Source organism: Odocoileus virginianus, chromosome 4, assembly GCF_023699985.2.
Source record: "Odocoileus virginianus isolate 20LAN1187 ecotype Illinois chromosome 4, Ovbor_1.2, whole genome shotgun sequence".
Lineage (NCBI taxonomy): Eukaryota > Metazoa > Chordata > Mammalia > Artiodactyla > Cervidae > Odocoileus > Odocoileus virginianus.
This window is the reverse complement of record NC_069677.1, coordinates 6,698,503-6,726,326: the sequence shown is the minus strand read 5'-3', so window position 1 is coordinate 6,726,326 and position 27,824 is coordinate 6,698,503. Positions and strand designations below refer to the sequence as shown.

The 27,824-nt window shown below is 43.2% G+C and overlaps 1 protein-coding gene across 2 annotated transcripts; it reads left to right on the top strand.

Moving 5' to 3' along the window:
- The first annotated feature begins 145 nt into the window (after positions 1-145).
- Positions 146-27,569, top strand: B4GALT4 (beta-1,4-galactosyltransferase 4). 2 transcript variants are annotated; one of them, XM_020891751.2, is made up of 8 exons: positions 167-253; positions 1,993-2,061; positions 10,485-10,880; positions 14,205-14,437; positions 16,725-16,912; positions 22,829-22,951; positions 24,794-24,898; positions 26,647-27,569. In XM_020891751.2, exons 3-8 carry the CDS (start codon positions 10,628-10,630, stop codon positions 26,777-26,779), a joined length of 1,035 nt encoding a protein of 344 aa, XP_020747410.1. In that variant the 5' UTR covers positions 167-253; positions 1,993-2,061; positions 10,485-10,627; the 3' UTR covers positions 26,780-27,569. The 2 variants fall into 2 exon arrangements, with proteins under 2 accessions (XP_020747411.1, XP_020747410.1); XM_020891752.2 differs by lacking the exon at positions 1,993-2,061 and having other exon boundaries at positions 146-253.
- The last annotated feature ends 255 nt before the right edge of the window (positions 27,570-27,824 follow it).

The following is a 27,824-nucleotide window of genomic DNA, read 5'->3' as shown; positions in this document are numbered from 1 at the left end:
GCTTCCCCTTCGGTCGCCGCGGGGAGCGGAGCGGGGAGGAGACGGAGGGTAGGGGGTGGAGGGCTGGCATCCGTCGGGCCCGCCCAGCGGAGGACCGCTCAGACCCGCCCGGGGCCTGGCCGTAGCGACTCCCGACGCGAGCCGGGGCGGAGCAGGCGAGTGGAGCCTCCTCCCGGCGGCGAGGGCGGTCCCCACAGCCGTAGCTCCGCGTCTCCGCTTTCTGCGGGCGGTGCTCGTCGCCGCGGCGTCTGGGGTGAGTTCGTGGGGCCTCCGCTCCGCCGGTGCCCGGGACGGAAGGTTTCACGCGGAGGGCGACGGGCGCCGTGTGGGCATCGCCGGGCGGCAGGGGCGGGTCGGTCCCCGGGGTGCGGCTAGGCGCGCGCGGGCCGGGCCTCGGAGGGCTGTCCTGCCTCCTCCCGGGCGGCGGGGCCGGGCAGGGGGCCTGCGGAGGCCGAGCCCAGCGGGAGGCACCCGCTTAGGTGAGGGCACCACTGCGGCGCTCCCTCTGCTACCGGAGGGATGGCCGAGCGAGATGCTGCCAGGTAGGAATCCAGGGGTCATCCCCTGAGGCCCCGCGTCACGGTTCTGGGGTCGCCACCAGCACCTCTGTCCGTGCGGGGAGCATCAGCGTGAAGATGCCCCTTCCTCTTTGGAGCTCTCTTTCCCCGGGGTTTCTGCTGGGAAACCCACCCGCTGATCCCAGCCTGTGGCCTGCAGGGAGGGGCCGGCGAGTGGTGAGGATCGACTGAATGGTGAAGTGTATCAGCTCTCTACTCTTAGTCTGGCTCTGCGTCCATCCACTGTCTGTCGATCCAAAGCCCATGAGGATGGGGGCTGAGGAAGGGCCTTTGGGTTGGTGGCCTCGGGAGAGCAGTTATCAATAGCGTGGGCCTGTGCCGGGTTGCACGGCGTTCAAGAGTGGGTGAGCGATGAGGACGCGGAGGCGGCCCGGGCACAGCCGTCGGGTGATGAAAGGGAGCAGGAAGAACACAGTCCTTTGAAGGTTGGGGGTGTTGTTTGTTTGTTTAACTTCTAATTTTCTGTTAAAAAAGAAAAATAACATTGAGGATGCAAGAAAGTCAAGGAATCTCGGATAGAGATGGCTAAGATTCAGGGTCTAGGCTGAGAAAGTGGGCTTCAAAAGAGGGGTGGAGGGCTGTCCTAGGCACCCAGGCTGAACAAGAGGGCTGGAGTGCTGGAATATCACTCTGGAGATAATGCTTAATAGGACCATAGTTTTCCTTTTGGAGTTTTATCTTCTAGAGCTGGGTTGGCCTTTAAACCCTATGAAAGTGCAAAATTTTCACGTGCCTCTTTGTGTTGTAGGGGAGAAAAACTTTTCTTCTTGACCCCTTCTAGGTTCTTTGGCTAGACTAATAATTAAATTGGATTGATATATAACAAATTAACAGGAGAAAACCAAATTTAATTTCATGCCAGTGGGATCCCTTAAAAATATGAGGCTCAAAGAAGTAACCAAAGCAGGCAGACTTTATATCTTTTAGACAAAGAAACACCACATATGTGAAGAATTGGTAAGACAAAGAAGTTTGGGTTTGGGGTAGTAAATTAATGAAAAAGTATTAAGGTTTGTTGTACTGAGCTCTCCACCTTGCTTCTTATCTCTGATAATAAGGATGCCTGATCCTGGTGCCCTCCTGTTATAGAAAAGGCACTTTTCACATGGGATTTATTTCTGCTTTTAGGGGAAGAAAGAAGGGTAAAGTGTCCTTACACAGGCTGTTAAGTAACTTTAATTCAAAATAATCAGTATGTCAAAGTGGCCTATTTTGGTGTGTCATATCTTGCTTCCCTTCAGCGTGCATTTTTAATCTGATTAAAAACATCTGTTAAAGAGCAGTACTGAACTGTTTGACTACACAGTGTTGCAGGGGGCAATAAAACTCTTAGTATATTTTAGGTGCCACTTGATAGAAGATGCTTTTGGTATCTAGTTTAAACTGAGCTATTAATAATGTGTGTTTTTTCCAGAAATGCGTGCAAGACTTGAGAACTGTTTCTTTGAAGATCTTTAATTCAGAGTGGAAACATTCAAAGCAAGTCAGTGGTGGTTTTCTTCTCTCTCTCTTTTTTTTTAAGAAAAGCCATCGATAAACAATGGTTTCTCAAACCCAAAATATTGATTACCTGGCTCCACCTTGGGCCTTGGAAATAAAGATCTCCTGGGGATGGAGCCTAGAAATAGGAATTTCAAAGAGAGACCACAGAGTTCTCTGGCATGGGAGATTATTGACCCCTTCTGAAGTTTTTTAAGATTTGGGCTCATTGAGGCCTCTTTAAAACAAGTTTCCTTACCAGTTGTGTCAATAAATTGCTAATAAACTTAGGTAAATTATAATCCCTGTCTATTGTGTCATCTCTAAATTTTAATATATTTTAAAGAAAAACTACATAGTCATCAGAAAAAAAACTTCATTTCTGATTATAACCCTATTTTTTAAAAAATAGATTGTGAAGAAATAATATTTCTCTATTATTAAGAGACAGTCACCAGTAATTCTTTCTGGCGTTTTATATATAAAAGGCATGTACACCACACATATGTAGCATAATGTGTATTGTATTCTACATACATTTTTATGTTCTGTTTTTTTTTTTCTCTTAGCTATCTTGAGTATTTTCCTGTGTAGTTAAATTTTTAAGTGCATTTTAAGGAAAGCATGTGTGCCATCATATGTAGGTATTGTAATTAATTCAATCAGCTTCTCTGGTGGCTCAGATGGTAAAGAATCTGCCTGCAATGCTGGAGACCCAGGTTTGATCCCTGGGTTGATAAAATTCCCTGGAAAAGGAAATGACAACCCACTTTAGTATTCTTGCCTGGAAAATCCCATGGACGAAGGACCCTGGTAGGCTATAGTCCATGGGGTTGCAGAGTCAGACACAACTGAGCGACTTCACTTTCACTTTCTAGTATTCTTGTCTGGAGAATCCCATGGACAGAAGAGCCTAATGGGTGACAGTCTGTGCGGTTGCAAAGAATCGGACACTACCGAGCAAATCTGTCTGTCTGTTGTCCCTACTGTTAGCATTTTGATTCTTTTGAATTTTTGGTTGTTTTAAGTAATGTTGGTTTGAGTATCATGGTTTACATGTCTGATTATTTCTTAGAATAATTTTCTAAATGATGGAGTCGAAAGCTATTCAAATGCATTTTAAACATCTTCTTTTCACATATCTTCTTACTGCTTTGCCTCACCAGAAGGAAAATGGAATGTTTCTGAAGATCTATTGCATTACAGGTCCAATCTCTTATTTCATCAGTTCTCAAACTTTAATGCGTATGAGAGTCACCTGGGGAGCTTGTTAAAAATTCATCTTCCTGAGTCCCAGGCCCAGGTGTTCTAATCCATTAGCTCTGGAGCAGGGCCCAGGAATCTGCAATCTTAACATTTCCCTCTGCATTTGATATAGGCACTCTTGAAATCACACTGTGAAAAATGTTTTTAAAATAAATGGCAAAACAGACTCAGTTTTAGGTCACTTGCCCAGCACCATTCATGCATCTGGTAACCAGATTTGAATTAGCTTTTGTGGCTTCAAAACCCTTGTTTTTTCCATTACCTCAGACCTTCTCCAGCCTCTCATTGATGTGCTTCTAATAATGGCAGAAAGGGAACTTCAGCTGACCCCACTGTAGCATTCTCTGGGATAACTCAGAATGATGCACAAATACACAATGAACCTCCATTAAAATCCCCCATTGGAAATTCTTATGAATCCTTTCATGCTGCATAACATAGACTAAATTAAACAATTTCAGTCCTTTCCCAGTTGAATTTATTTCCTGTTTCCTGACTGTTTCATGCCAAGCCTTGTAAAATAGGTGATGCCATACCATCAGGCCCTTCTTGCCCAGGAGGCAGGGATACTGCTCTGGTGTGACCCGTGGGTTCAGAGAGGTAGTGGCAGGCTAAACAGCATCTCCTCCTAGAGTCAGAAAAGAGAAGTACTGCTTTTGAAAAGTCAGTGGTAGAGGAGCAAAAGGTGGTGGGCATGACTAAGAGAAAGCGTCATTTATTAGAGATAGGGCCTGTACCCTTAGAAAAGCATTGGTGTTAGTAAACCAAAGAAAGCTAGCATGGGGTTGAGCCTTTTTCAGTTTTAAAAATCTTCCGTAAATGGAGTTTTATGCCCAGTTAATTTTTCCCCTTCTTTATTAATCTTTATTTTTTTCCTTTTATACTATGTCACATTTATTTTAGTAGTAGTTGGGGATTATTGTATGTTCTTATGTATTTCAACTAGTGTATCCTAGAAAGTCATTCAATCTTTACCAGATTTAGCACCTATTATGTGTCAGGTCAGTGTGAGGCACTAGGAATACAAAGAAATAGTGATTCTCCTTGAGAATTAAGTTAACCTCACTGCTGTGAGGATTGACTTGGATTATACACAGCTTTTAACTTTTTAGCTTTAGTTGTAATTAATTTTAGACTTAGAGAAAAGTTGCAAATATTGTACAGAGAATTCACTCAACTTCCCTTATATTGATCCTTTACAGAACCATTGTTCAGTTATCAATACTATTAACGATAGACTTTATTTGAATTTCATCAGTTTTCCTGCCAATGAATTTTTTTATGTTTCCATATGCTGTCAAGGATCCTACCTTGCATTTAGTTATTTCCCCTTAGTCTCCTTCAGTCTAAGTAATTCCTCAGTTTTGCCTTATTCTTCATTATCTTGACCCTTTTGAAGAGTACCAGTTGTTTTGTAGAATGAAGATATTTTGTAGAAAAGTACTGATTAGTTATTTGGTAGAGTGCAGTTCGTCACTGATGCATGAGGTTGATAGGTCTTATCACTGATGATGTTAACCTTGATTGCTAGTTAAGGTGATATCTGCTAGGTTTCTTCACTGTAAAGTTACTCTTTCCCTTTGTTGTTTGTTTTTTAGTTGCTCAGTCTTGTCTGACTCTTTTCGATCCCATGGACTGCCTCATGCCAGGCTTCCCTGTCCTTAACTATCCCTTGGAACTTGCTCGAACACATGCCTATTGAGTTGGTGATGCCACCCAACCATCTCGTCCTCTGTCATCCCCTTCTCCTGCCCCTAATCTTTCTCAGCATCAGGGTCTTTTCCAATGAGTTGGCTCTTCCCATCAGGTGGCTAAAGTATTGGAACTTCAGCATCAGTCCTGCCAATGAATATTCAGGGTTGATTTCCTTTAGGACTGATTGGTTTGGTCTCCTTGCAACCCAACGTACTTTCAAGTGTCTTCTCTAGCATCGCAGTTTGAAAGCATCAGTTCTTTGGTGTTCAACCTTGTTTATAGTCCAACTCTTCCATCCGTCAATGACTACTGGAAAAACCACAGCTTTGACTATATTGTTTGGGAGGAGATACTTTGAGGCTATGTAAACTGTTTATCCTCAAATTTTTACCTACTAATTTTAGCACCAATTGGGGGATCTTGTCTGCCACAATTATTTACAGTGATGTTTGCCTAATGGTGATTCCCCCCCACCCATTTCCTGCTTCTTTATTAATTGAAAGTTTATTGTAAGAAAGAGCTGCCCTTTCCCATTTATTTATTTGTTTATATCAGTATGGACTAATGGATATTCATTTTATTCTGTGAATTAAAATACAGTGCTATCATTATTTTCTTGCTCAGATGCTTCCAGTTTGGGCCATTAGGAGCACAGTCTGAGTTTAAATGACCTGTACGTGTAAATGGCTGTTATCATTTCTATCCTTCCCTTGCCAGTAAAACAGCCAGTTACTTTACAAGCAAAATGGGTTTATTCAGGAGAAGTAAAGAATTGCTATTTGGAACATACAGCTGTGTCAAACCACATGCAAGTCTGATAAAGCAAAGGAAAGGAAACTCTTTTATAGAGGAGAGGGGGAAATTGGGAGGGGCTGTTATTGAAAAAAAAGAAAAAAGAGTCCATTGGACGAAACTGGGAGTTTGAAGTATGGTGGCTTTTCATGGCTCAGTTGTGACAGTCTCTCATTGGCTGAGGTGTCACCAGACTAGGAGAAAAGCTTCCTCCTCCTGCTAGTGGTAGTAGTTGCAACACTTCCTGCCAGAGACACAAGAAGCCTGTATTGATGTGATCTGTATCTCCCCTTCTGGCCTCCCAATTCCACTTCAGTTGGGTTTCTCTTCATTAATTTTCACAGAACCATTGCTTGTTTAGGGTCTGGGCAATGATCACCGAAAAGCCAGGTAAAGGAGCTTTAATTCTGAGGAAAGTAGGACAATGTGTGTGCAAGTAGTCTGCTCTGAGGAACTCTGCAGTAGTAAAAGGAGCAGCAAAATACTAGCCTTTCCATTGGTGCTATCCCAGAGAAACTCAAGGGAGTAGGACCATGTGCCTGGTGCCACATTTTGCACACTCTAGACATCCTGTGTGTGCAGGATTACCGGATGGATTTAGAGACACTGGAATGCCGATTTTAGTGTTCTTGGCTGCTGAATGAAAACCACACCCCTTCTCCCTGGGTGCATAAGTGCTTAGTGAGTATTTATGGAGTGACGCTTGGTGTCTTCCCCTGGTCTCCCATGGTGCTATAAAAATGTGTGCATGTAGAGATTCTCTAAGAATGATAATGATACTTAGCATTTATGCTGATTTGACCTTTGTTGTAGCTTGTCTTTGGAGAAGGCAATGGCACCCCACTCTAGTACTCTTGCCTGGAAATTCCCATGGACGGAGGAGCCTGGTAGGCTGCAGCCCATGGGGTCGCAAAGAGTCAGACATGACTGAGCAACTTCACTTTCACTTTTCACTTTTATGCATTGGAGAAGGAAATGGCAACCCACTCCAGTGTTCTTGCCTGGAGAATCCCAGGGATAGGGCCGCACAGAGTTGGACATGACTGAAGTGGTTTAGCAGCAGTAGCATAGCTTGTCTTCTGTGCTAGATTTTTTTTTTAATGGAAAATTCCAAGCCTTCAAAAAAGTAGGGTGAAAAAGAAAATGAAACTCTCAGGCACCTGTCACCTTACTCAATACTTTTCAATATTTTGCCAGTCTTTTTTCATCTGTTTCCCTGTTTTCAGGGTTGGGGTGGCATATTTGAAAATGAATTGCAGACATTAAAATTGAAAGAAAGGTTGGAAATAAACTCTGAGTACAAGGACTATATCTTAATTCTTTTGGTGCCTAGCACTGTGCCTGAAAATAGCGGGTGCTCAGGAAAGACTGGCTAAATTGAGAGGAGAAAGAACAAAATTATGAGAACATCATCATTTTGAGCTAACTCTAGGGCAGACCTAAGAAGGAAAAGGGTGGTGAGACTTGCCCTAAAATAACTTCTTTCACATTACCTGAATTTGTACTCTATAACTATGGTCCTCCTGTCACTTTAAGATAGCCTTAATTAAGAGAGAAAACTTAGGGAGAGTTCAGGGACTCTCCTTTATTTAAATATTTTTACAGGTAACTCCAATCTAATGACATTTTCCCAAACACAAACCAGAAATGACTTGCCCTAAAAAGGACTTTCTTTAAAAAAACATTAAAAAAAATTACAAAAGTAGTTTATACTCATTGAAAGAAAATAGGAAATAACAGAGAAATAGAAAATAAAATTATTCAATATGTATTTCAATATGTAATTCCAGAGATAACATTATCTTGGTTAGCATTCTGATAAAATTTGAGCGTGAATCACATTGGTAATCAGAGTCAATAACTATTTATTATGTCTGTGAGAATGTGCTAGGTGTGACTGATGCATCATCTCATTTTTACAGCAGTGTTGTAAGATAAGTTAATTTTTTATAATTGTTTTGTAGCTGAGGAAATGGAAATGTGGTAAGAGTATTTGCCTTCGATCACTTAGCTGATAAGCAGGCTGGGCAGATTTCTATTGAAACACTGTTCCTCTATAGGCATAGCAGCTCTTAGAAAAACAATGTTCCCTGACTAAGTTTTCCAAGACTGAGATTTTATCAAAAACATTAACGACTGCCATTCAAGCCTTCTGCAGTTAAGTCTGTGAGAGAGTGGCTCCAGGAACCTGCAGACTTACTGTTACCTGGAGGGAAGGAAACAGACCTCCAGGAAACCATTTCAAAGACAGTCTCAAACAAAGGGACAGGAGGAGAGAGGTAGAAGGCTGCATATTTCAAGGGTTTGTGCTGGGCACACCCAGGTACCGAGGGGAGGAGAGAGATAGCAACATCCATGTGAAGGATGTGGCAGAAGCCCAGGCTTTGGAACTGAACACGTGGGCTCATACCCCAGCTCCACCACTTGCTATTAATAGTTGTGTGGTCTCTGGCAAGTTCCGTAATCTCTAAACCTTTGTTTTCTCCTCTTTAAAATGAGGAGACTAATAATTCTAAACTCACAACGTTGAGAAATAAGTAAGTTAATATAAGTGATTGAACTCCCAGTACATGGCACAGAATAAACGCACAAGTGAATCGCTCCTCTTTTTAATGATTAATCTTCTAATGAGTTATTATTGCCTTCAGCATTTACTTGTGATGCCTTCACAAGACCCTAAGCACAGGCCATACTGTTTAATTGCTTCCTGGGTCAGATCTCTTTTGCGGTTTGATCCAGGAACCTAACCACCATTTATAACATTGTGTCTAGAGAGGAATGCTTCCTAGGTTTCCCTCAAACTCATCTAGGCTAAAATTTTGGAATACTATCCTTTAGTAAGTATGAGGCTGTCTTGAAAGTTGCTAGGGTTGTTTTGTTTTTCACAGTAAATTACCACATCCCCACATCTCATTTAAAAAATCAAAATTTTTTTCATTACAAAAGGACAAAAGTGTGTTATACTTTTCCAACAATGAAAGAAAAAAGGAAAAAAAGCACCCCTGGCTAATCCCATATTCCTAATAGAATCATTGCTAACTTTTGGTTCTGTTTCTTTCTAGAGTTTTCTTATTTCTGTCATTTTAGTGGTAATCATATTCACAGATAGACTTTTTCTGCTTTTCTTTTTATTACTTAAGATTTAACTGTACATGTTTTTGTGTTATTTTGGCAGGGAATATAGTTTGGTCTCTATCCTCTCCATTTAATTGAGGGTATGTTTGCTGTGGAGATTATCAGCATCCTGGCTTTAGCATTTTCCACACTCTTACGATGACACACTTAGGATTTGAGAAGGGACATGGTTTCGGTAATGCAGAGAAGATGTGGGGCCTTGCCAAGTAGCTTTCATCACCTTAGTGTAGTTACCATGGTCCAGGGAGGGCCCTCAACTATGTGGCCTCAGAAACTGAATTTTTGTTAGTAACGAAGAGCATAGCCATCTCTCATACTATCCTAGTACATGCAATTGAAGTATGAAATGAGAATGGCAATTTCATATTGACAGAAATGCAGCACAGCAGAGTGGTGATTCTGGCAGCCACCAGTGGTCATCCTGCAGGTCATCCCTAGTCTAGAGTCATTAACGTAAATGTAACACAGCAGTGACAGTCGCCACTTAGTGGGTCTTCAGGTCGTAGTGGTGAAGAACCCGCCTGCCAGTGCAGGAGATGTAAGAGATGCAGGTATGATCCCTGAGTTGGGAAGATACTCTGGAGGAGGGCATGCCTACCCACTCCAGTATTCTTGCCTGGAGAATCCAATGAACAGAGGAGCCTGGCGGACTGCAGTCCATGAAGTCGCAAAGAGTTGGACATGACTGAAGCGACTGAGCATGTATGCATGCACTGTGCATCAGGACGTGGGCTGACACTTTTTGTATTAATGTGTTAGGTCATCCAGTCCCTCAATAACTCTCTAGGAAGGTACAGTGTTTATCCCCATTTTACAGGTAAGGAGACCAAGGCCCAGTGAAGTGATGGGTGTGAGGTTTCATACTTTCTGTCTAAAGTCAAACCTCAGATCTGAAATGCTGTGCTGTAGTCTGTTATTCTTGCAGATTCTTGCCTCCTGTGTTGGCATCCTTTTGTGTCCTCCGCCCTCTTCCCCAGCTGTTGGGGTGTGCCTTGTACTTTATCATGGCTGTAACATTTATAACTGAAAAACTTGATTTTTTCATCTCTGTTTCAAGAAACAAGTTTTTCCAGCTCTTCACAGAGAAGAGCTTTTGTCTTTTCCCTTATTTTCTCTTTGAGTCAAAATATGCCCTGGAACAAGAGTTCACCTTCTCTTAAAGCTGTGCCAAGAAGGGACAACCAAGGAAGAGAGAACCATTAGGGCTGAACTTGGGGCTGTGCCAGCTCAGAACTGAGGAGGCAATGATCGGCTCTCCTTTGCCTTCTCCACCTGTGTGACATCTGGAAGTGGCTTTTCTTCTGGAGTGAATGACAGCTGGGGTGATAACCTAGAGAGAGAACTCCTGTGATGTATAGATGGCTGGAACCTTCTACCTCCAAAATCTCTGGTTTTCTGATCTTTAAGCTCTCACTGGAGAGCTCCCTTTACTGTTACAATCAAGATCGGTTGGGGACAGGTTCTCAGTGTGTGCTGGTGAGTATTATTTCAGGTTAAGATTTCTATCTGAAACAGCACGTCTTTGTGATTGCATTTCAGGGATTGTTGGAGCAGAACGCCCAAACAAAAGCAGGCATCACACAATCAGTTGTCATCAAGTTTGCAGATTGGAATAGCTGAACTTGAAGCTTCCTGCCTGCAGTGGAGGCCGAGAGATACCTATTGCTCACATAATCAAAGACATGAACTTCAACGTGACTTTCCACCTTTCCTACAGATTCCGATTGCTGTTGCTTTTTACCTTATGCCTGACAGTGGTTGGGTGGGCCACCAGTAACTACTTTGTGGGTGCTATTCAAGAGATTCCTAAAGCAAAGGATCTCGTGACTAGTTTGAGCAAGGGTGTCGTTTTAGGGAAGAAAGGAACTGTGACGGATGAAGCATTTGTGGAAAAAGCAAAACTTGACAACTGCCCTTCTGTGTCTCCACATCTCAGTAAGTATTTGTTTTTCCTTTTTTACAAGTAGTACATACACTTTTTATTTAAATATAACAAATGTACAGAAAAGTACAAAAAGCAGAAGTGTACACAGAAGTGTACACAAAATGAGCATACCCGTGGAACCAGGATATAAATTAAGAAATGGACTCTTCCCAGAATCCCAGAAGCTCCCATGCTTCTTTTTGTCACTACCCTTACTCCAAGTTTATAATACCAGCCATTAGATTTTTCCTATTTTTGAAACTGTATGTAATTGGAAACATAGTATGTACTCCATAAAATATATATGCTATGTACTCTTTTATGTCTGGCTTCTGTTGCTCAGCATTATGTTTGTGAGCTGTATTCATATTGTGGACATATTATATTTATTATATGAATATCCCCAGTTTGATCATCCAGCCACAGAAATCTCAGCAGGCATGTTAGTAGGCACGTGTGATGAGCTGGGGGTCAGTTGCCTTAGGCTGGTGGCTCTGCTTCATGTGTTTCTCACCCTCCTGGATCAGCAGGCTAACCTGGACTTACTCTCCTGGCATCCAAAGAACAAGGGTGAAGAAATTCCAGCACATCCAAGCCTCCACTCGTATTACATCTGTTAGCACTCCCTTGGCCCTCGGTATGGAGTCAAGGGACAGGATAGTACTTTTTCAGTGTTGTCTTAGTTTATTACCTAAATATGTTATATGTGTGGATTCTCCTCTAATGCCTTGCCTTTCACTTTAAATGAACAGTAAGTTGGTCTTAGGAAGCACATTAATTGGGAAAAACTCCACAGCAACATTCTGTCTAACCCACAAAGGTTATATCAGAGCCCGCTAGAACATCTAAGACCTTGTAGTTCTCCAGATAATCCTCAGAGTATCTTTCCAGAATGCCTTTCCTCAACCCATGTGGGTCTAGCGGATTCATGTTTCGTCATCAGAGGTGTGGTTTAGATCACTTCTCTCCCAGAAAGTTTTCTGGGACTGTCCCGGAGTTAATCTGGGGCTCCCTGTGTGCCTGCCTTTGTTTCTGTTGTTGTGTTGGTCAGCATATTGTCTCATGGTTGACTTTCTTTCCCAGGAGACAGTGTGCAGGCAGGATGAAGCAGGGTGATCCTTTCTAGCTCTGTGAAGTTCAGAACTCCTCTGTGGTCTTTCAGAGGTGGCTCTCTGCATACACCCACTTAGCACTCTGGGGTCAGTCTTGTGCTCTTCAGAGGCTTCTTGCACGTAGTTACACAAAACCAGTAGACCCTTTTCTTGAGTGACTCTCAGACTCACACTGTGCTCATATTGGCATGCTGCTTCCCTTTACTCAGTCATAGAAAAGCCAAAAATTTTTCCTGATTGTTTGAGGGAACTCATTCTGCTCACAAATTGCACAAGTTGAGATGGGAAAATGAGTTATTGAAACACAGATCTGACTGCATCATGCCCCTTGTTCAAAATCCTCTCAACATACTTAAGCAACAGATACATTCATGGAAACAGATGGGCAGTGACACAATAGTGCGTATGGATCCAAAGGGTGATGCAGTAGTAATCAATCAGGATAGACCATTACTGATCCAGGGAGGGACAGAACTTGAGAAAATATCATGGGGGCACTAAGGGAGAATGCTAGAGCAAGTGGAACCAGGTACTCAAGATTAGGTGCGTTGAAAGTTGTGACCATGAGAGAGTGAGCAGGGACACTGTTTTTCATCAAACCTGTTGCTTGGTGTTCTCTCAGGGGCCAGGAACTGAGACATGGTCCAGTTAGCCCAGATGATGGGATTTATGAACAGGCTACATAGGAAAACATTGCAGCGGCCATCCATCGCATCATCTCCCAGCAGCTCTGGTAGCTTGCTTTTCCTTATAACTCCTTTTCTTACTGTTTGTTTTTAGGGCATTATTGCCTGCTGACCCTGTCTCATGTGTAGACCCTTCTGAAAAGGGTCTTGGAGGTCAGTTATTTTCTCTAGGTGTCTGGAAGCAGTTACCTGCTCTTGGTGCTATTGTCTTTTGGCCGTGGCCAGCGTGGAGGATGGTCACATGAAGCAAGGCACAGTGACATACATGGGAAAAGCGGGCGACTGCTTTGCTCAGAAGAGGAGAGTGCAGTTGCAAGCATCTTGAGATTTTATAGCCTGACCAGAATATGAGGAGTTTTAAAATGTGTGGCTCTGTTCCCTAACCAGAGCCCTGCCTCCTCCCTTACCAGTCAGTATTTCCTGTTCATTCAGATCTGAGGGGAGGGTCAGTGGCTTCAGCTGTATCTTTAAAGCCTTGTGTGAGATTGGTTACCGTGGATGGTCTTGGGTTTCATCCAGCCAGGCTGTGCCCAGACTTGCTGAGCGAATGCCCCATTGGGGATATCTGCTGTGTGAAACAGTGGGAGGGTTCTTAACGGTGTTGCACATACCTGTTATTGTTGAGTTAGGGAGGGAGGCTAGTTTCTCTTTCTTTTCACTGTTTTACCTTCAAGGAGTTAGTATGGCTCTCAAGAGCTTAGGGAAGGACTTTACAGAAAAGGTCCTTGTCCATGAGCTTGATGCCATGGGATGCTTTTAATTTTTAAAAAATTATTTTTGGCCGTGTTGGGTCTTTGTTGCTGCATGCAGGTTTTCTGTAGTTGCAGCAAGCGGGGACCTCCTCTCTAGTTGCGGTGTGAGGGCTTCTCATTGTGGTGGCTTCTCTTGTCACAGAGCATGGGCTTTGGTGCATGGGCTTCAGTAGTTGTAGCCTTCGGGCTTAGTTGGCTCTGTGGAATCTTCCCAATCTGGTTATCGAACCCCTGCATCAGCAAGTGGACTCTTAACCACCAGACCACCAGGGAAGTCCTGGAATGCCTTGATTTTTAGGAGACTTCACCCTCCTTTGGAACTTTTTTTAAAGACAACCAAAAAGTTGGATTTATTTATTCATTCGTGTATTCATTCATTCCATGGGTGAGGCTTCCTGTTATTCCCCCCCCCACCTTTGGAATTTTGAGAAGGAAAAGAGATTAGAGCAAATTTGAAGTTATTTAGTCTGCCCCTGATCTCTGCTCTTCACCAGGGTCATCAGGACAGAGTATATTTCCTCGTACAGATGAATCAGAGAACCAGAACTGGTTACTCTGCCACAGGGGACTGCTTTTGTATGTCATTTGCTTTTTTTTTGCCAATAACCTGAGTCATAGATTCTGTGGTTCTGTGGTTTATATTTCGTGACCAAAGGAGGCTTTACAATAGTGCTTATGGCGTGCCAGGCAATGTGCAAAGTGTGTGGCATGTACTAGCTCCTGCAAGCCTATCAACACGTGATAAGCTTGCTCCTGTTAGTTCCTGTGTCCTGTGTTTATTGTAGAAGGCCAGACCAAGCTCGTGTTCAAGCCAGATCTCACTCTGGAGGAAGTCCAGGCAGAGAACCCCACGGTGCACAGAGGCCGGCATCGCCCCGAGGAGTGCAGGGCTCTGCAGCGGGTTGCCATCCTCATCCCTCACCGGCACAGGGAGAAGCACCTGCTCTACCTGCTGGAGCACCTTCACCCCTTCTTGCAGAGGCAGCAGCTGGACTATGGCATCTACGTCATCCACCAGGTGAGTCGGGGGGTTGGACAAGGCCTCTGCCCTCCAGGCTCCCCTCTCTGTGGCTCTTTGTCTGTCTTGGGTAAAAGAGCGTCTAACCATCATTAAAAGTGAGGTCTCTTAACTCACTTATCCTTGACAGGAGTAAAGGAGTTTCTTGTCCTAGATTTTGGAATAATGGGATAAGTGCTGAGAAATTTTACTTGGTCTTTAGTGAACATCTGGGGGAAGCCTGTTTTCTTTTGTGAGCCCTTCCATGTTAGCCAATGACTGCCCTGAGATATTCCCCTGGTCTTGACCTTACATTGCCTTCTGCGTTTGCTCTGCATTACATGGTGAGATGTTGGAACCATGCTTTATTATTGAGCTTGGCTCTTTGATGGGGAACTAGACAGAGGAGTTGACTGCTTTGTGCTAATCACCATGGAATTCTATAACTCTGTCTACCTCTCTGCCTTTAACTTTGCCACTATCTATTACATAAAACATTATGTTTAGTTTTCACTTTTTGATTCAGTTTTGTGACCTCCAGAAGCATGAGTTAGTAGGAACACAGTAAGTATAAGTGTAGGCTGCTTTTGAAGAGTTTTGCTCTAAATGGAGCAGGTGATTTAAGATGCCTCTATTTGGTTTTAACATATATTGAAAGAAAAATAAGACATCAACTTAAATATCTCTTTTATGGCTATCTTTTCAAAATTATCCTGGGCCATCCAAATAATTCCCCCTCAAATCCTTACAAATGCTATGAAGGCAAGTGCTCAGTTGTGTCTGACTCTTTGTGACCCCATGGACTGTAGCCCACCAGGCTCCTCTGTCCCTGGAATTTTCCAGGTAAGAATACTGGAGTGGGTTACCATTTCTTCCTCCATTGAATATAGGGAAAATAATTAACTACATGCCTAATATCAGTTATAACTGGTAACATTTGTCTTAGGAAAACTTTTGATAGATCAGAAGATGTTATTCTGCAGTATATACATTGTAATAAACTGGGACTCTTAGAAATTGTATGTATATACATATATATATATATGTGTACATATATAAAACATCTCTGCCCATTTTCTGAGGATTTGAAAAAAATTAACTGTTATACTGGTTTGTCATTATTTTTGTTTTTAACAGTTAGTTGTTCAGAGTTCTTACTCAAATCAGCAGCCCCCAGCATATAATATTTTTATGAGTAGAAAAATATGTATGCTTTATGTTATTCTTTTCAGGGAAGTACTGTGGTGAGTTTTGAGAATTGCCTGTATTTTTGTTATGATAAACTGTTTACTGAACTGGAATCTATTCTTAAGGAATTTGATTCAAGTAGCCATGAAAAAATTACTAGTGTAAATTTTTTTTAATACTATAGCTTTGATTATGTTACTGTTGATTTATGTTCTTTTCTTACCTGGTAATGAATCCCCTCTGTCAGGCCACTGTGAGGATTAGCATCTGCCATTAACTGTTAAAACAGGATTCTTTCACAATGATTCCATGAGACTTTTAAGTAGCTTAGGAATATTAGCAGCAGACCTCTCTATTTATAGATCAAGATTTCTTTTCCTTTTTTTTTGTGGGCCTCACCGTGCGGCATGTGGGATCTTAATTCCCTAACCAGGGATTGAACCCAGCCCCCCTGCAGTGGAAGTTCAGAGTTATAACCATCAGATCAGCAGAGAAGTCCCTAGGTTAAGATTTTTTTATCCTTTCTGGCCAGCTGTATTTTGGGGGAGCTTAGTGTAGATTTGTTACATGGGCTATGATTGGGATTAGCTGAGAGTTGAACAGTAAAGCAGTGATACTACTTGTCATGACTAGTACATAAGAAAGGTTTTCAGTTTTACATGGAATAAATAAAGGTATGTTTAAAGATTTTTTGAGTTTCTTTATTAGTAAAAACTTTTAAAAAATATGTTTTTTTAAAAAAATTGTTATAAAACACACATAAAATATACCATCTTAACCATTTTTATTGTACAGTTCAGGAGTGTTTCGTATTTTCATATTATTGTGCAACTGATCTCAGCTCATCATTTTTCCTGTGAAACTGAAACTCTAAACCCATTAAACAACAGTCTTTCATTTTAAGGTGCTTTTAGTTACGGAATATAAGTATGTATGAGGCATAAAGAAAAACACAAAGGGTCTGTTATTGTTAATTCAATCTACTGTGTCAGATTTTCATGTCATGTGTATATTCTTGTGCGTTAGCGAATAATGCCTATTCCTGCATGTGAAATGAAGAGGGACACAGTGTGAAATCTTGTCTTAGAAACTTTTCAAGTTGTAATTTCCATATCTACAGGCTGGAAGTAAGAAGTTTAATCGTGCCAAACTCCTGAATGTGGGCTATATAGAAGCTCTCAAAGATGAAATTTGGGACTGTTTCATATTCCACGATGTGGACCTGGTACCAGAGAACGATTTGAACCTTTACAGGTGTGAGGATCAGCCCAGGCATCTGGTGGTTGGCAGGAACAGCACGGGGTACAGGTAAGGTGGCTTTGCTCATGGCTGGCTGGGGTCAGGATGCCTGTCCTGTTGTCATCAAGGCTGTGGAGACATAGTGTCTGGGGGTGTCTGCAGAAAATGAGAAATAGGAAGAATGGTTCATGACAGCTCCTTCAAAGTTTAAAACAGGAATTAGAGAAATTAGATTTTTTTTTCTAATTAGGAAAAAGTCCTACAAACGCTTTGGCAGAAGATCACAAAGATAAAGGGGGAGAGAACAGGAGAGGGAAAATAATAGAAACATTGCACATGGTGGCCAGACTTGCCTGCAGGGCCCGCCTGGTAGAACTTTGCTAAGCGCTCCCACACTGAGTAGGACTACAGTAACTTATCTATCTGTCCCTGACTTCTGTCTCTAGGAGGCAAAGAGAGGGAGCATCCAGGTCAGCTTTTAGACCTCTTTTGTGAGACTGTGATGTCTCTTTCCAGACAGTGGCGTCTTTCTAGAGTCCAGGGGGAGCCTGGGAGGGGCATGTGCATCGAGTGGTCTGCCCGGGAGCTGGGTCACCCAGGACAAGTCCCTTTCTCTTAAAACCACTGTGGGAAGAGCTAGGCACCGTCATTTCTGCTTCCATTCCCCACCCCACCCCTTCCCTCAGGAGAGGCATAGGTGCTTTTCAGTCTTAGTTTATTAATAAGTTCCTCTTTGAAAACAACTGAGAGGAAATAGTGAGCAGGAAGTTTTCCCAAAAGTGAAACTACATGTTCACTTATATGTGTGCACACTTACCTGTTAGCCTTCCCCAAGCCCTTCCTGTCACATGTGCTCACATATGGGGTGCTTACTATGCTGGGGCCAGGAGAGCAGTCTGAAGACGGGAGAGTGCCTGCCCTCACAGTGCTTCCTGGTGTGTGTGGGGAGATGGGCATGTGGAGTGGAGCTGTGTTCGCTTTGCACTTCTCTTGTGCAAATTCAACTAGAAGCACTTGTTAATGAGGGGGAGAGTATGGGAGTGGTGAGGCAGAGGAAGAGACAGCTATAAAATAATAAGGGAAATTCCACCAGGGTCTACTCCAGGAAGTGTGCACAATCTCTTGACGCCTCCCTTGGTCTTGGTTTCCACGTTCTTAGTATGTAGGTTTCTCACTTTGGACTATTTAAGAGTTTTCCAGGAGTAACACTGACTGCAGGGAATTTTTGCCTCAGGTAAGACTGTACAGACAGACGATGAGATAGTTGGACGGCATCACTGACTTGATGGACATGAGTTTGAGTAAGCTCTGGGAGTTGGTCATGGACAGGGAAGCCTGGTGTGCTACAGTCCATGGAGTCTCAAAGAGTGGGACACAACTGAGTGACTGAACTGAACTGATAGACTGTAAATCCAGTCCCTGTTTAAAGTATGGGATGTAAATAAACGCCTAGACTAAACTACAGTGGGTGAGAGCACACTGACTTTTAAGGAACACCTAGGGAAGGGTTTAAAGCTGTTGTTCAGGAAACATGGCACCTTTATCTTGTGGAATCAATGGGAGCTTCCCAGCAGAGTTCCCGGACATGGAAGCAAGAGAGACTGTGGCACAGGTTTGGAGGAAAGGCAGGTAGCTCATTAGTGCCGGAGAATGAATGTCTGGGATGGGTGGAAGGAGGAGAGGCTAGAGATGAGACTGGGCAGGGGCCGGGTTAGGCAGGCCTTATTCAGTCTGGTAAGGCATTTGGAGTTCCTGTGGAAGGCATCAGAGTGCTGCTGACACACGGTTAGAACCGGAGAATGACAGGAGAAAGATCAATTCAGCTGGCCTTTGGTGAGGGATGGAGCCAGGCAAGAGGGGAGAAGATGAGGGCAGAGGCCCACTCCTGCCTCCAGGCTCCAGGGACAGTGGGGCAGGAGGGCAGGGGAAGGTCCAGAAGAGAATCCCAGGATTTTTTCTTTCGGGAAACTTGATCATTTTCTGGAGGTTTTGGTGTCTGGTCTCTGAGCCACCTCTGTGTTGAAGAAAGCAGTGTATCATATCCGGGTATCTTCTGTGTTGAAGAAAGCAGTGTATCATATCCAGGTACCTTGGTATTTTCAGAAGCATGGCAATTATCTGCTCACTTACTGGTAATGAGATGTCACTTTCTACAATATACTTCAGACCCTTGACATGGATGATAACTTCCCATTGCCCAGTCTTTCTAAACACTGTGGTGAGAAATTATAGTCACACAGGATTGTTCTTTTGTTTGTTTTTGGAGTATGGCTACACTGGATTATTTCAAGGACAGCCCTTTTGTTGGGATTCTAGATTTTATCTCTGCTTTAAGCTGGACTATAAGAAAATGAGCTCTTGGGCATTCCTGCTGGGAACCAATCTGGAGTATAACTTTGGTATGATGATTGTGGGTTTTATCAGATGCCACACGGTCTAAAAACAGCCCCTTATGAATCTTGCTGTTTTTTGGCCATATGTTTCTTTTATAACTAGATATCTGGCAGTCTTTGTCTTCCTTGAATAACTGACAGTTTTCCTAATGTAAATCATGTGGTTGAATGTGTCTCCTCTTTTGATCTGGATGCAAGAAGCTGGGAGCCAAATCTATGACCTTCTTGTAGAAGCTGAAAGAGTCTTATTTGCAGATCAGAGTTCTAATGTATTTCCTATTCTAATTTTCTGATTTAAGTTTTCCTCTGGTCCTGGTTTGTCCTTTATATTTTTCAGTTTTGCTGTATGTATCATGTAAACGGCCTCATCTCCTGTGGTCCAGGGAGGCTTGCATAGGTAATACAGGAGTTGTCTTCATTTACTTCTTGCCTTTCCTCTTTTGGGCAGAATCTCTCTAGTTGCTGGCAGTTGCAGTCAGTTGCGGGCAACTAAGTGTCTGCCCCCTGCTGGTAACTGTCTGTCCCTGCACCATAGAGCTTAAATCAGCACAATACTCTCAGAACTGCCCGTTGAGTACAAAGAGAAGTGCAAGAAATGTTTTCACTTTACACACATGCAGAGGGAAGAAGTTTAAGTAACTTGTCTCAACTATCTCAGTGTCTGTGAAGATAGAAATAAATCTTGTTTCTCCCCGTGATTATGTCAGTGATAAAGATCTCTTCTAGACCGTGTGACATTTTGTTGCCAAGAATTCCTTTGATACCTTCCTGCTTTCTACAAGGACTCTATTATTATTTTATGACTGCATTTTCCCCACCCTTGGGCCTTTAAAAATAAGTAAAACTGTCTCTGGACCAATCAAACTTTTATGCTTTTCTAGGTAAGAAGAAACGGAGAAGGCAATGGTACCCCACTCCAGTACTCTGGCCTGGAAAATCCCATGGACGGAGGAGCCTGGTAGGCTGCAGTCCATGGGATCGCAGAGAATCGGACACGACTGAGCGACTTCACTTTCACTTTTCACTTTTATGCATTGGAGAAGGAAATGGCAACCCACTCCAGTGTTCTTGCCTGGAGAATCCCAGGGATGGGGTCGCACAGAGTTGGGCATGACTGAAGTGACTTAGCAGCAGTAGCAGGTAAGAAGAAAAACCAGGAGCAATGAACAATAAACATGTAGATGTTTGGCACCTAAGAGGCAACTGAGAAACTGATAATTCTTGAACCTTTCTTTCCCGTTGGTCTCCTGCTGCACCTCCTACTGCAGCTGAACAGGTCTCAGATTCTCCTCAGACAGCCTGTACCTTCCTCCCTCTCTGCTTTTCCTGATGGAGTTCGGGTCACCAGATGTTAGTCACTCACCCGTGTCTGGCTCTTTGTGATCCTGTGAACTGTAGCCCTCCAGGCTCTTCTGTACATGGAATTCTTCAGGCAGGAATATGGGAGTGGGTAGCCTTTCCCTTCTTCAGGGGTTTTTCCCAACTCAGGGATTGAACCTGGTCTCCCGCATCGCAGGCAGATTCTTTACCATCTGAACCACCAGGGAAGCCCCTGATTACCAGGAGTTTCCCCCATTTTTCTACCTCTCTGAATCCTTCCAGGCCCACTTGCCCTGATGTTGTCGTCTCCTTCCTCAGAACCCCGAGAAGAGTCACCTCTCTTGTTGGACTGCCAACCGCGTGTGAGGCTGGGCCCACTTATTCCAGTGTCCAGCCAGCTGCTTTGCACCCAGTGGATAATAGTTACTTAATAGGTGACTCCAGGCCATCAGTGCTGTTCCCTCCTGGTGACCCCTTGTTGGTGCTCTGCAGGTTATGCCTGAGCACTGATTCTACTCAGGGTCCTGATGAAGCTGCTGGTCTTAAGGTAGTTTAGGAATCCCTTCCCAGCCAAACAGTGCCCAGTCACCATGGCAACAAGTCACTGTAGTTGATGTCTTGGTCAATAACACCTGTCTTCTGAGCACTTTGTTCTTTTTGTTTGTTTTAGGTTGGGGGTATATAAGTAAATCTGTTTCCATTGTGGGTTAAGCAGGGTCCATCCCATCTGTACTCAGAACATAGAAACAAACAGCTGAGCTACAAATTAACTTTTGGGACTTCATCTGTTAGATGGCAAGTGTCAACATCAGGGGTCCCTAACCGCTGGGATCTAATGCCTGATGATCTGAGGTGCACCTGATGTAATAATAATTAGTAATGAAGTGCACAGTAAATGTAATGCACTTGAATCACCCCCAAACCATCCTCCTCTCACCTCCTGCATTGTCCATGGAAAAATTGTCTTCCACAAAACTTGTCCCTGGTGCCAAAAAGACTGGGAACTGCTGGTCAACATGATGATTGATCTTTCCTTTTAGTTTTCCTTCTTATGTGGAAAAGCAGAAATATTTCATTGGTCCTGGAATACTTTGAACTGACATTAATTAAAGTAAGAAGTCCTCCACATGTTCATGTTCTCTTAATCGGTAACATCCAAGTTGTTAAGCTGCCTTCATTTGCGTTTCTAAATGGTTGCCGTGTTCTAAGGGATGTCTTTATTTCTCAGATTTGCTAGTCTGTCTGCCAATAGTCCATTAGTCCTAAATGAGTGGGACATGCTCTCTGGCCAGTGCCTCTATTCTTCCCCCTTTCCTTGTTGGTATCCCCACAGCTCTGCCCTCTACACTCTTCTCTCTTTACTTATTGCATTGTCTTCAGGCAACTTTTGCTACTCTTGTGCCCTCAGGTACCACCTCTTGACAGCTTATTTCCAAAGCTATCTCTGTAACTACTCTTCTGTATTGAACTTGGACCCTGTATCCTTTTTCCCACTGGCAGAAATCCCATGAGTACCTCAAATTCAGCTTATCCAAATCATAATTTGTCTCCTTCTCAAAACCTAATTACTGGTTTGTATACCCTGTTTCTGTGACAGGCGTTGTCATCTACCTAGTTGCCCACGCTGGAGCCCTCAGGGTTGTTAAGGTATGTCGGGTTCTCCAGGAGGCAGGCTCTGAGGTGGAGATTTGCATAAAAGTGGAGGTTTGCATACAAAGTGTGTTCAGGAGCTGTCTCCTGCCCTCCACCCCACTCCCTAAAAAAAGTAAAAATGAAAAACCATTCTGTTGTTGTTCAGTCATGTCGTGGTCTTCGTTCAGTCGCTCGGTCATGTCTTGACTCTTTGCAACCCCATGGACTATAGCACACCAGGCTTCCCTGTCCTTCGCAAAATTTAATGCCTAACCTGGACCCAGCCTTAGAGTTCTTCTTAACCCACAACTGTTTGGCACAAAACTATTTACTGGATTTACACGTGAGATGAAGTCTGTCATCCAGGTCTGATGTTACGATGGACATGTACAGGTACCTGTGTAGACCTCTGTACACAACCATGAACAACCAAAGGTGGGTGGCACCTTGCTTAGAGAGCCTATCTAGACAGAGGTTGGAAGGCCAGGAGTGTGGGGAGGTGGCTCTGGAGCAGGAGTGGACAGGTTAGAGAGTACAGTCTTCAGAATACGCCTGCCCTGCAGTCTGAGAGTCTGGAGCAGCTGTTGAGAACAAAAGAACTTGGTGCTAACTTTCTCACCTTCTCTCTCCTCTCTTTCAGGTTACGTTACAGTGGATATTTTGGGGGTGTTACTGCCCTAAGTCGAGAGCAATTTTTCAAGGTGAATGGATTCTCTAACAACTACTGGGGATGGGGAGGCGAAGACGATGACCTCAGACTCAGGTGAACAACAGAGACATGTCCCCTTCACGGGGTCTGCTAGCTGTAGTTGCGTGTGGTCCCTGTGGATGCCAGGCCAGCAGGTTATGAGCTTGAACTTGTCCTAGAAGGGTGGCAGAGAGTGGGGAGGGGGGTGAACAAGGTGGCCCAAATTGCTCTTTGCCACTGGCAGTTCAGAAATGACAGAGGATGGTCCAGTTGTGGCTTATGGATGTCTGGGGTCCAGGAGTGTTGATGGAGGTGTCTGTGGACTTGTCAGCAGGTCTTAGCTACTGAGACAGGGTCTCACCAGTGAATGGGAAGTCCCAGACTAGAGTGTCTGTAAAGCTACAATCTGAGGAAAGTGAGTAGAGGTCTGTTCTAAGCCTCTGCCTTCTCTCAGGCCCCAGGTGACACTGGCAGTTCCCAGTGTTGTGCACAGCAGGGAGTGCCAGTCGCACACCCTGGAGCAAACCACGATGCCCTCTCCCATGCTCTGTGGGAGCAGCTGCTGGCATGACCTCAGATTCTCTTGGACTTTTTCCCACCCTGGAGGATTCACAGGGAATATGCCTGGTCTCTTTTCTCAGCCCCTTTTCCTGAACTTGGGTTTCGTGGCCAGATAGTTATGGGTATCCCTAACTCCCAGAATTAAGTAATTTTTATCAAGAGTCTGGGGCCAGTATATTCAGACTTCTATTAACAAAGTCTTTCTGTTAGGATTCGCCCCCATCCTCCTATTGTTGCCTCTTAGAAAGAAAGCCTCTCAGCTGGGGTTCTGAATTAATAGATGTGTGGCTTCCAGCAGTTTTCCTTTGCTTTTCCATTGCTTCAGCATGAGGAAGCCATGGCTCCAGGTTGGTCTTGTTTCCAAGTCTAGGCTGAGACTCCTGCAGTGTTTTTTGGCAGGAGGGAACGGATCTCTCTGACCAAAGGCTGCCTAGGAATGGCTGTAGTGATGGGCAGCATACTTCATGGCCCAGCCCATCAGCAACCTTTGTGGCCGTGGCTTATGAAGTGGACAGAAGATGCCTGCTAGATTGCAGGGCAGGAATAGCAAGGGCTCAGCCAACGTATCCATCATATTTCCCAGCTCCTCTTTACTTCCCAGATGGGATGGTTAGTAGAATTTTACATTGGTGATGGATCTTCATTCTGTTTTTCCTGTTGCTCTTTGGCTTCAATGTAAAAGGGAGCCCCCAAGTTTGCTCTCAACATCATAGCCTCCAGAGTGGCTCTTGATTAATGCTATGAATAAACCAACTGATTTGAGCATAAAAATTTTGTGGAAATTTCTTTACTACTTATTTACTCACCTGGCAACAGGCACCACCCTCTTTATACTTATAGAGTACATTACATTTTGCAAACGATCTTCCACATGGATTGTCTTGTTTGAGCCTGTCAGATCAACTGTGTGTACCATTGCTATTTTACAGTTGAGGAAACCCAGGTCTGGAATAGTGAACTGACTTCCCCAAGGTTGTAAATAATAAAGTCTAGTTTTTAATCTAGGTTTGTGACCTTCAGCAGTTGTACTTTCCTTAAAGAAGAAAACACTAAGTAAATTAGGGATCCTGAGAGACTTGGCCTTTTAAAGATCTATTTTCTCAGCTGTTTTTGGAAAACAACAAACTGTATATTGATACATCTTTGCACCTCATTAGTAAATGTTAAGTGTGATTCTTTTATGGATTTATTGCCTGAGTTCAACGTAAGAAAATTCTTTTTTTAAAATACCAAAATAATCAAGATATATGTATGGGCACATGTATATAAATTTTTGCAAGTGATTTTTTTCTTAAGTGCCTAGTGGCGGATAAGTGGAATAGAATTTTTCTTTAAAGACCTCTGTTATTTTTCCAGGGTTGAACTTCATAGAATGAAAATAACCCGGCCACTGCCTGAAGTGGGTAAATATACTATGATCTTCCACAAGAGAGACCAAGGCAATGAAGTGAATATAGAACGGTAAGTCCTGGAGTCACGTGCCTGACAGGCTACCTGTTTAGTCTCTTCAGTCCATAGTCGTATGCCAGATTTGATCAGATAAACCAGTTTATTTTGTTCAGAGCTTTTTCTTAAGGTAATTTTTCAAACAGACCCAAAAGCAAAGGGAATAGTCTATTGAATTCTCACATAGACGTACCCCATATCCAGTTTCAATAGTTATCAATTCATAGCCTTTCTTTTTTTCTCTCACTTTCTTTTCCTCACCCACTGGATTCTTTAGAAGCAAATCAGATATCACAGCATTTCATGTGTAAATAATTCAACATGTATCCTTAAAATAAAAAACTAAAAAAACGAATTGCAGTACCATTATCATGTGCATGCATGCTCAGTTGTGTCCGACTCTTTGCGACCCCTGGAGAAAGCAATAGCACCCCACTCCAGTACTCTTGCCTGGAAAATCCCACGGATGGAGGAGCCTGGTAGGCTGCAGTCCATGGGGTTGCTAAGAGTCAGACACAACTGAGCGACTTCACTTTCACTTTTCACTTTCATGCATTGGAGAAGGAAATGGCAACCCACTCCAGTGTTCTTGCCTGGAGAATCCCAGGGATGGGGGAGCCTGGTGGGCTGCTGTCTATGGGGTCGCACAGAGTTGGACATGACTGCAGTGACTTAGCAGCAGCAGCAGCTTTGTGACCCCATGGACTGCAGCCTGCCAGGCTCCTTTGTCTTTGGGATTTTCCTGGCAAGAACACTGGACTGGGTTGCCATTTCCTACTCCAAGAGATCTTCCTGACCCAGGGATTGAACCTATGTCTCCTGCTATGGTAGGCGGATTCTTTACCACTGTGCCACCTAGGAAGCCACCTTTATCATACCTAAAATAAAATTAGCAGTACTTCTTTACTGTTATCAGATGTCCAATTAATGTTCAGATTTCCCTGATTATCTCATAAATGCTTAAAAATTTTTTTAAACAGTTGGTTTATTCAGGTAAGGATTCTAGATACAGTCGGCACATTACATTTGAATGATCTCTCTGAAATTACTTTTAATTTGTAGGTTCCCCCTTCCTTTTTTCCCCATTGTAAGTTATTTGAACAAGCCAGGTCATTTGTTTGATGGAATTTTCACATCGTGGGATAAAGGGAAAAAATTGGCATTTGTTTATCATTTCAAAATGATGAGTGTATGCTACCTACATCCTTCCGAATGTAGTTGATATTCTTTTTGATGCTTGGATTGTCTTTGGCAAACGTTATCTTTTCCTAGCTGTTCCTGAATCCTTTGACATAGCTCTAGTTGTTTTGAAAGCTTCTGTCCCTTTGCTCTGGTGTGATGAGCTGTTTTAGGTTCATCTTGTGTTTCTGCCCCAGGAATTAACTCTTTCACCAAGGAATCCTGACAGAGAAACCAGTTCTTTTGGGTGCTATGACTGAGGATTCATAGATTCTCTGAAGCTTATCCAAGGGCCTGTCAGCAGTGGATAACATGTATCATTGTACATCCTTCTGTCCTGTAGACCAGGGGCTCACCACTTGCAGGACTGTCCTCATCATTGGTTCTCAAGGTCTTCCATGGGAACACATGGCTGTTGTTGGTGTCTGTTACCTTAATGAGAAAATTTAACTTCTTTTACAGTAGGAAGCCCAGCAGGTGCAATAATTTAGAAAGATGCCTTTGCCAAACTTTATGGCAAGGCAAAAAGCAATGAAAATAGATGTTAAATTCTTATCATTCATGTTTGTTCTTTTTGTCTTTAGGATGAATCTCTTACATCAGGTGTCGCGTGTCTGGAGAACAGATGGGTTGAGCAGCTGTGATTATAAATTACTCTCTGTGAATTACAATCCTTTATATGTCAACATCACAGTGGATTTCTGGTCTGATCCATGACCCTGGCTCTTCTGGTGACATTTGGAGGGACTGAATATTTGATTGCAGTAATCTAGAGACTTCCCCTAGTAGCACACGTTAAGAACTTGTTGTGGCCGATCTTTGAGCTGATTTTCCCTCTTTGGTATTTTCTTAGCAGAGTTCCTGGTGATGTGGAATGTAAAACAAGTGTAGAAGACAGCTTTCTTAGTTGTTTTGATCATGAAGGTAAACTATGGTACTGTAGATAACTTGAAGGAATAAGTATGAAAGGACCACTCAAAAGATACCATGAAGACTACTTGAGAACTCTGATTAGAGAAGATTTATTTCTGTTTGAAGTGATACATATTTTCTGGAATGAAAAAGGCCATGGGAAATAAGATGCCGAATGTCCCAGAGAATCAGAATTCTTCTCGTCCCAGGGGGAAAGGGTTGAAGACAAGTTTCTCTTACTCATTTATCCTGTGGGGTTGTCTGTGAAGAGGTGGGTCCCATGTGAGAGGAAGGCTGAAGAAGAGGAGAGAAAGGTGAAGAATCAAGATACCATGAACTTGGGGCTGAAGAGGTGGCAGAAGGACCACATCAGGCAGAGAGCAGAGAGCAGCTGTGGCTGTGGCCGTGCGTCAGGTGTCCCCTGCCCAGGTACCCCTTCCAGCTCCAGTTCAGCAGAGAACACATTTTATCTATTAGTTTTTAGGGCATTTTTGTAAAATCATTTTGTACGTGTAGGGTATGATGTAGCAGTTTACAAATTGCATATTAACTAATAATACATTGGAAATACCTCTGTAGTAAAATATGAATAAGCTTTGGTTGTTCATTCTTGTTGTTTTTTTTTTAACTGTTCTTTTGTTACCAAACCAAACTTGGGTGTGCTTTCCCACGTGCAGTACAGCCAGTCTACTGAAAGCAGTCTGTGGTGAAGCACTTATTGTGGGCACCAAGCAAGGAATCCAGGCAGCTAGTGCTTAAGAGGTTCAAGCACTTAAAAAAAAATTTTATTCATTTTAATTGGAGGCTGATTACTTTACAATATTATAGTGGCTTTTTGCCATACACTGAC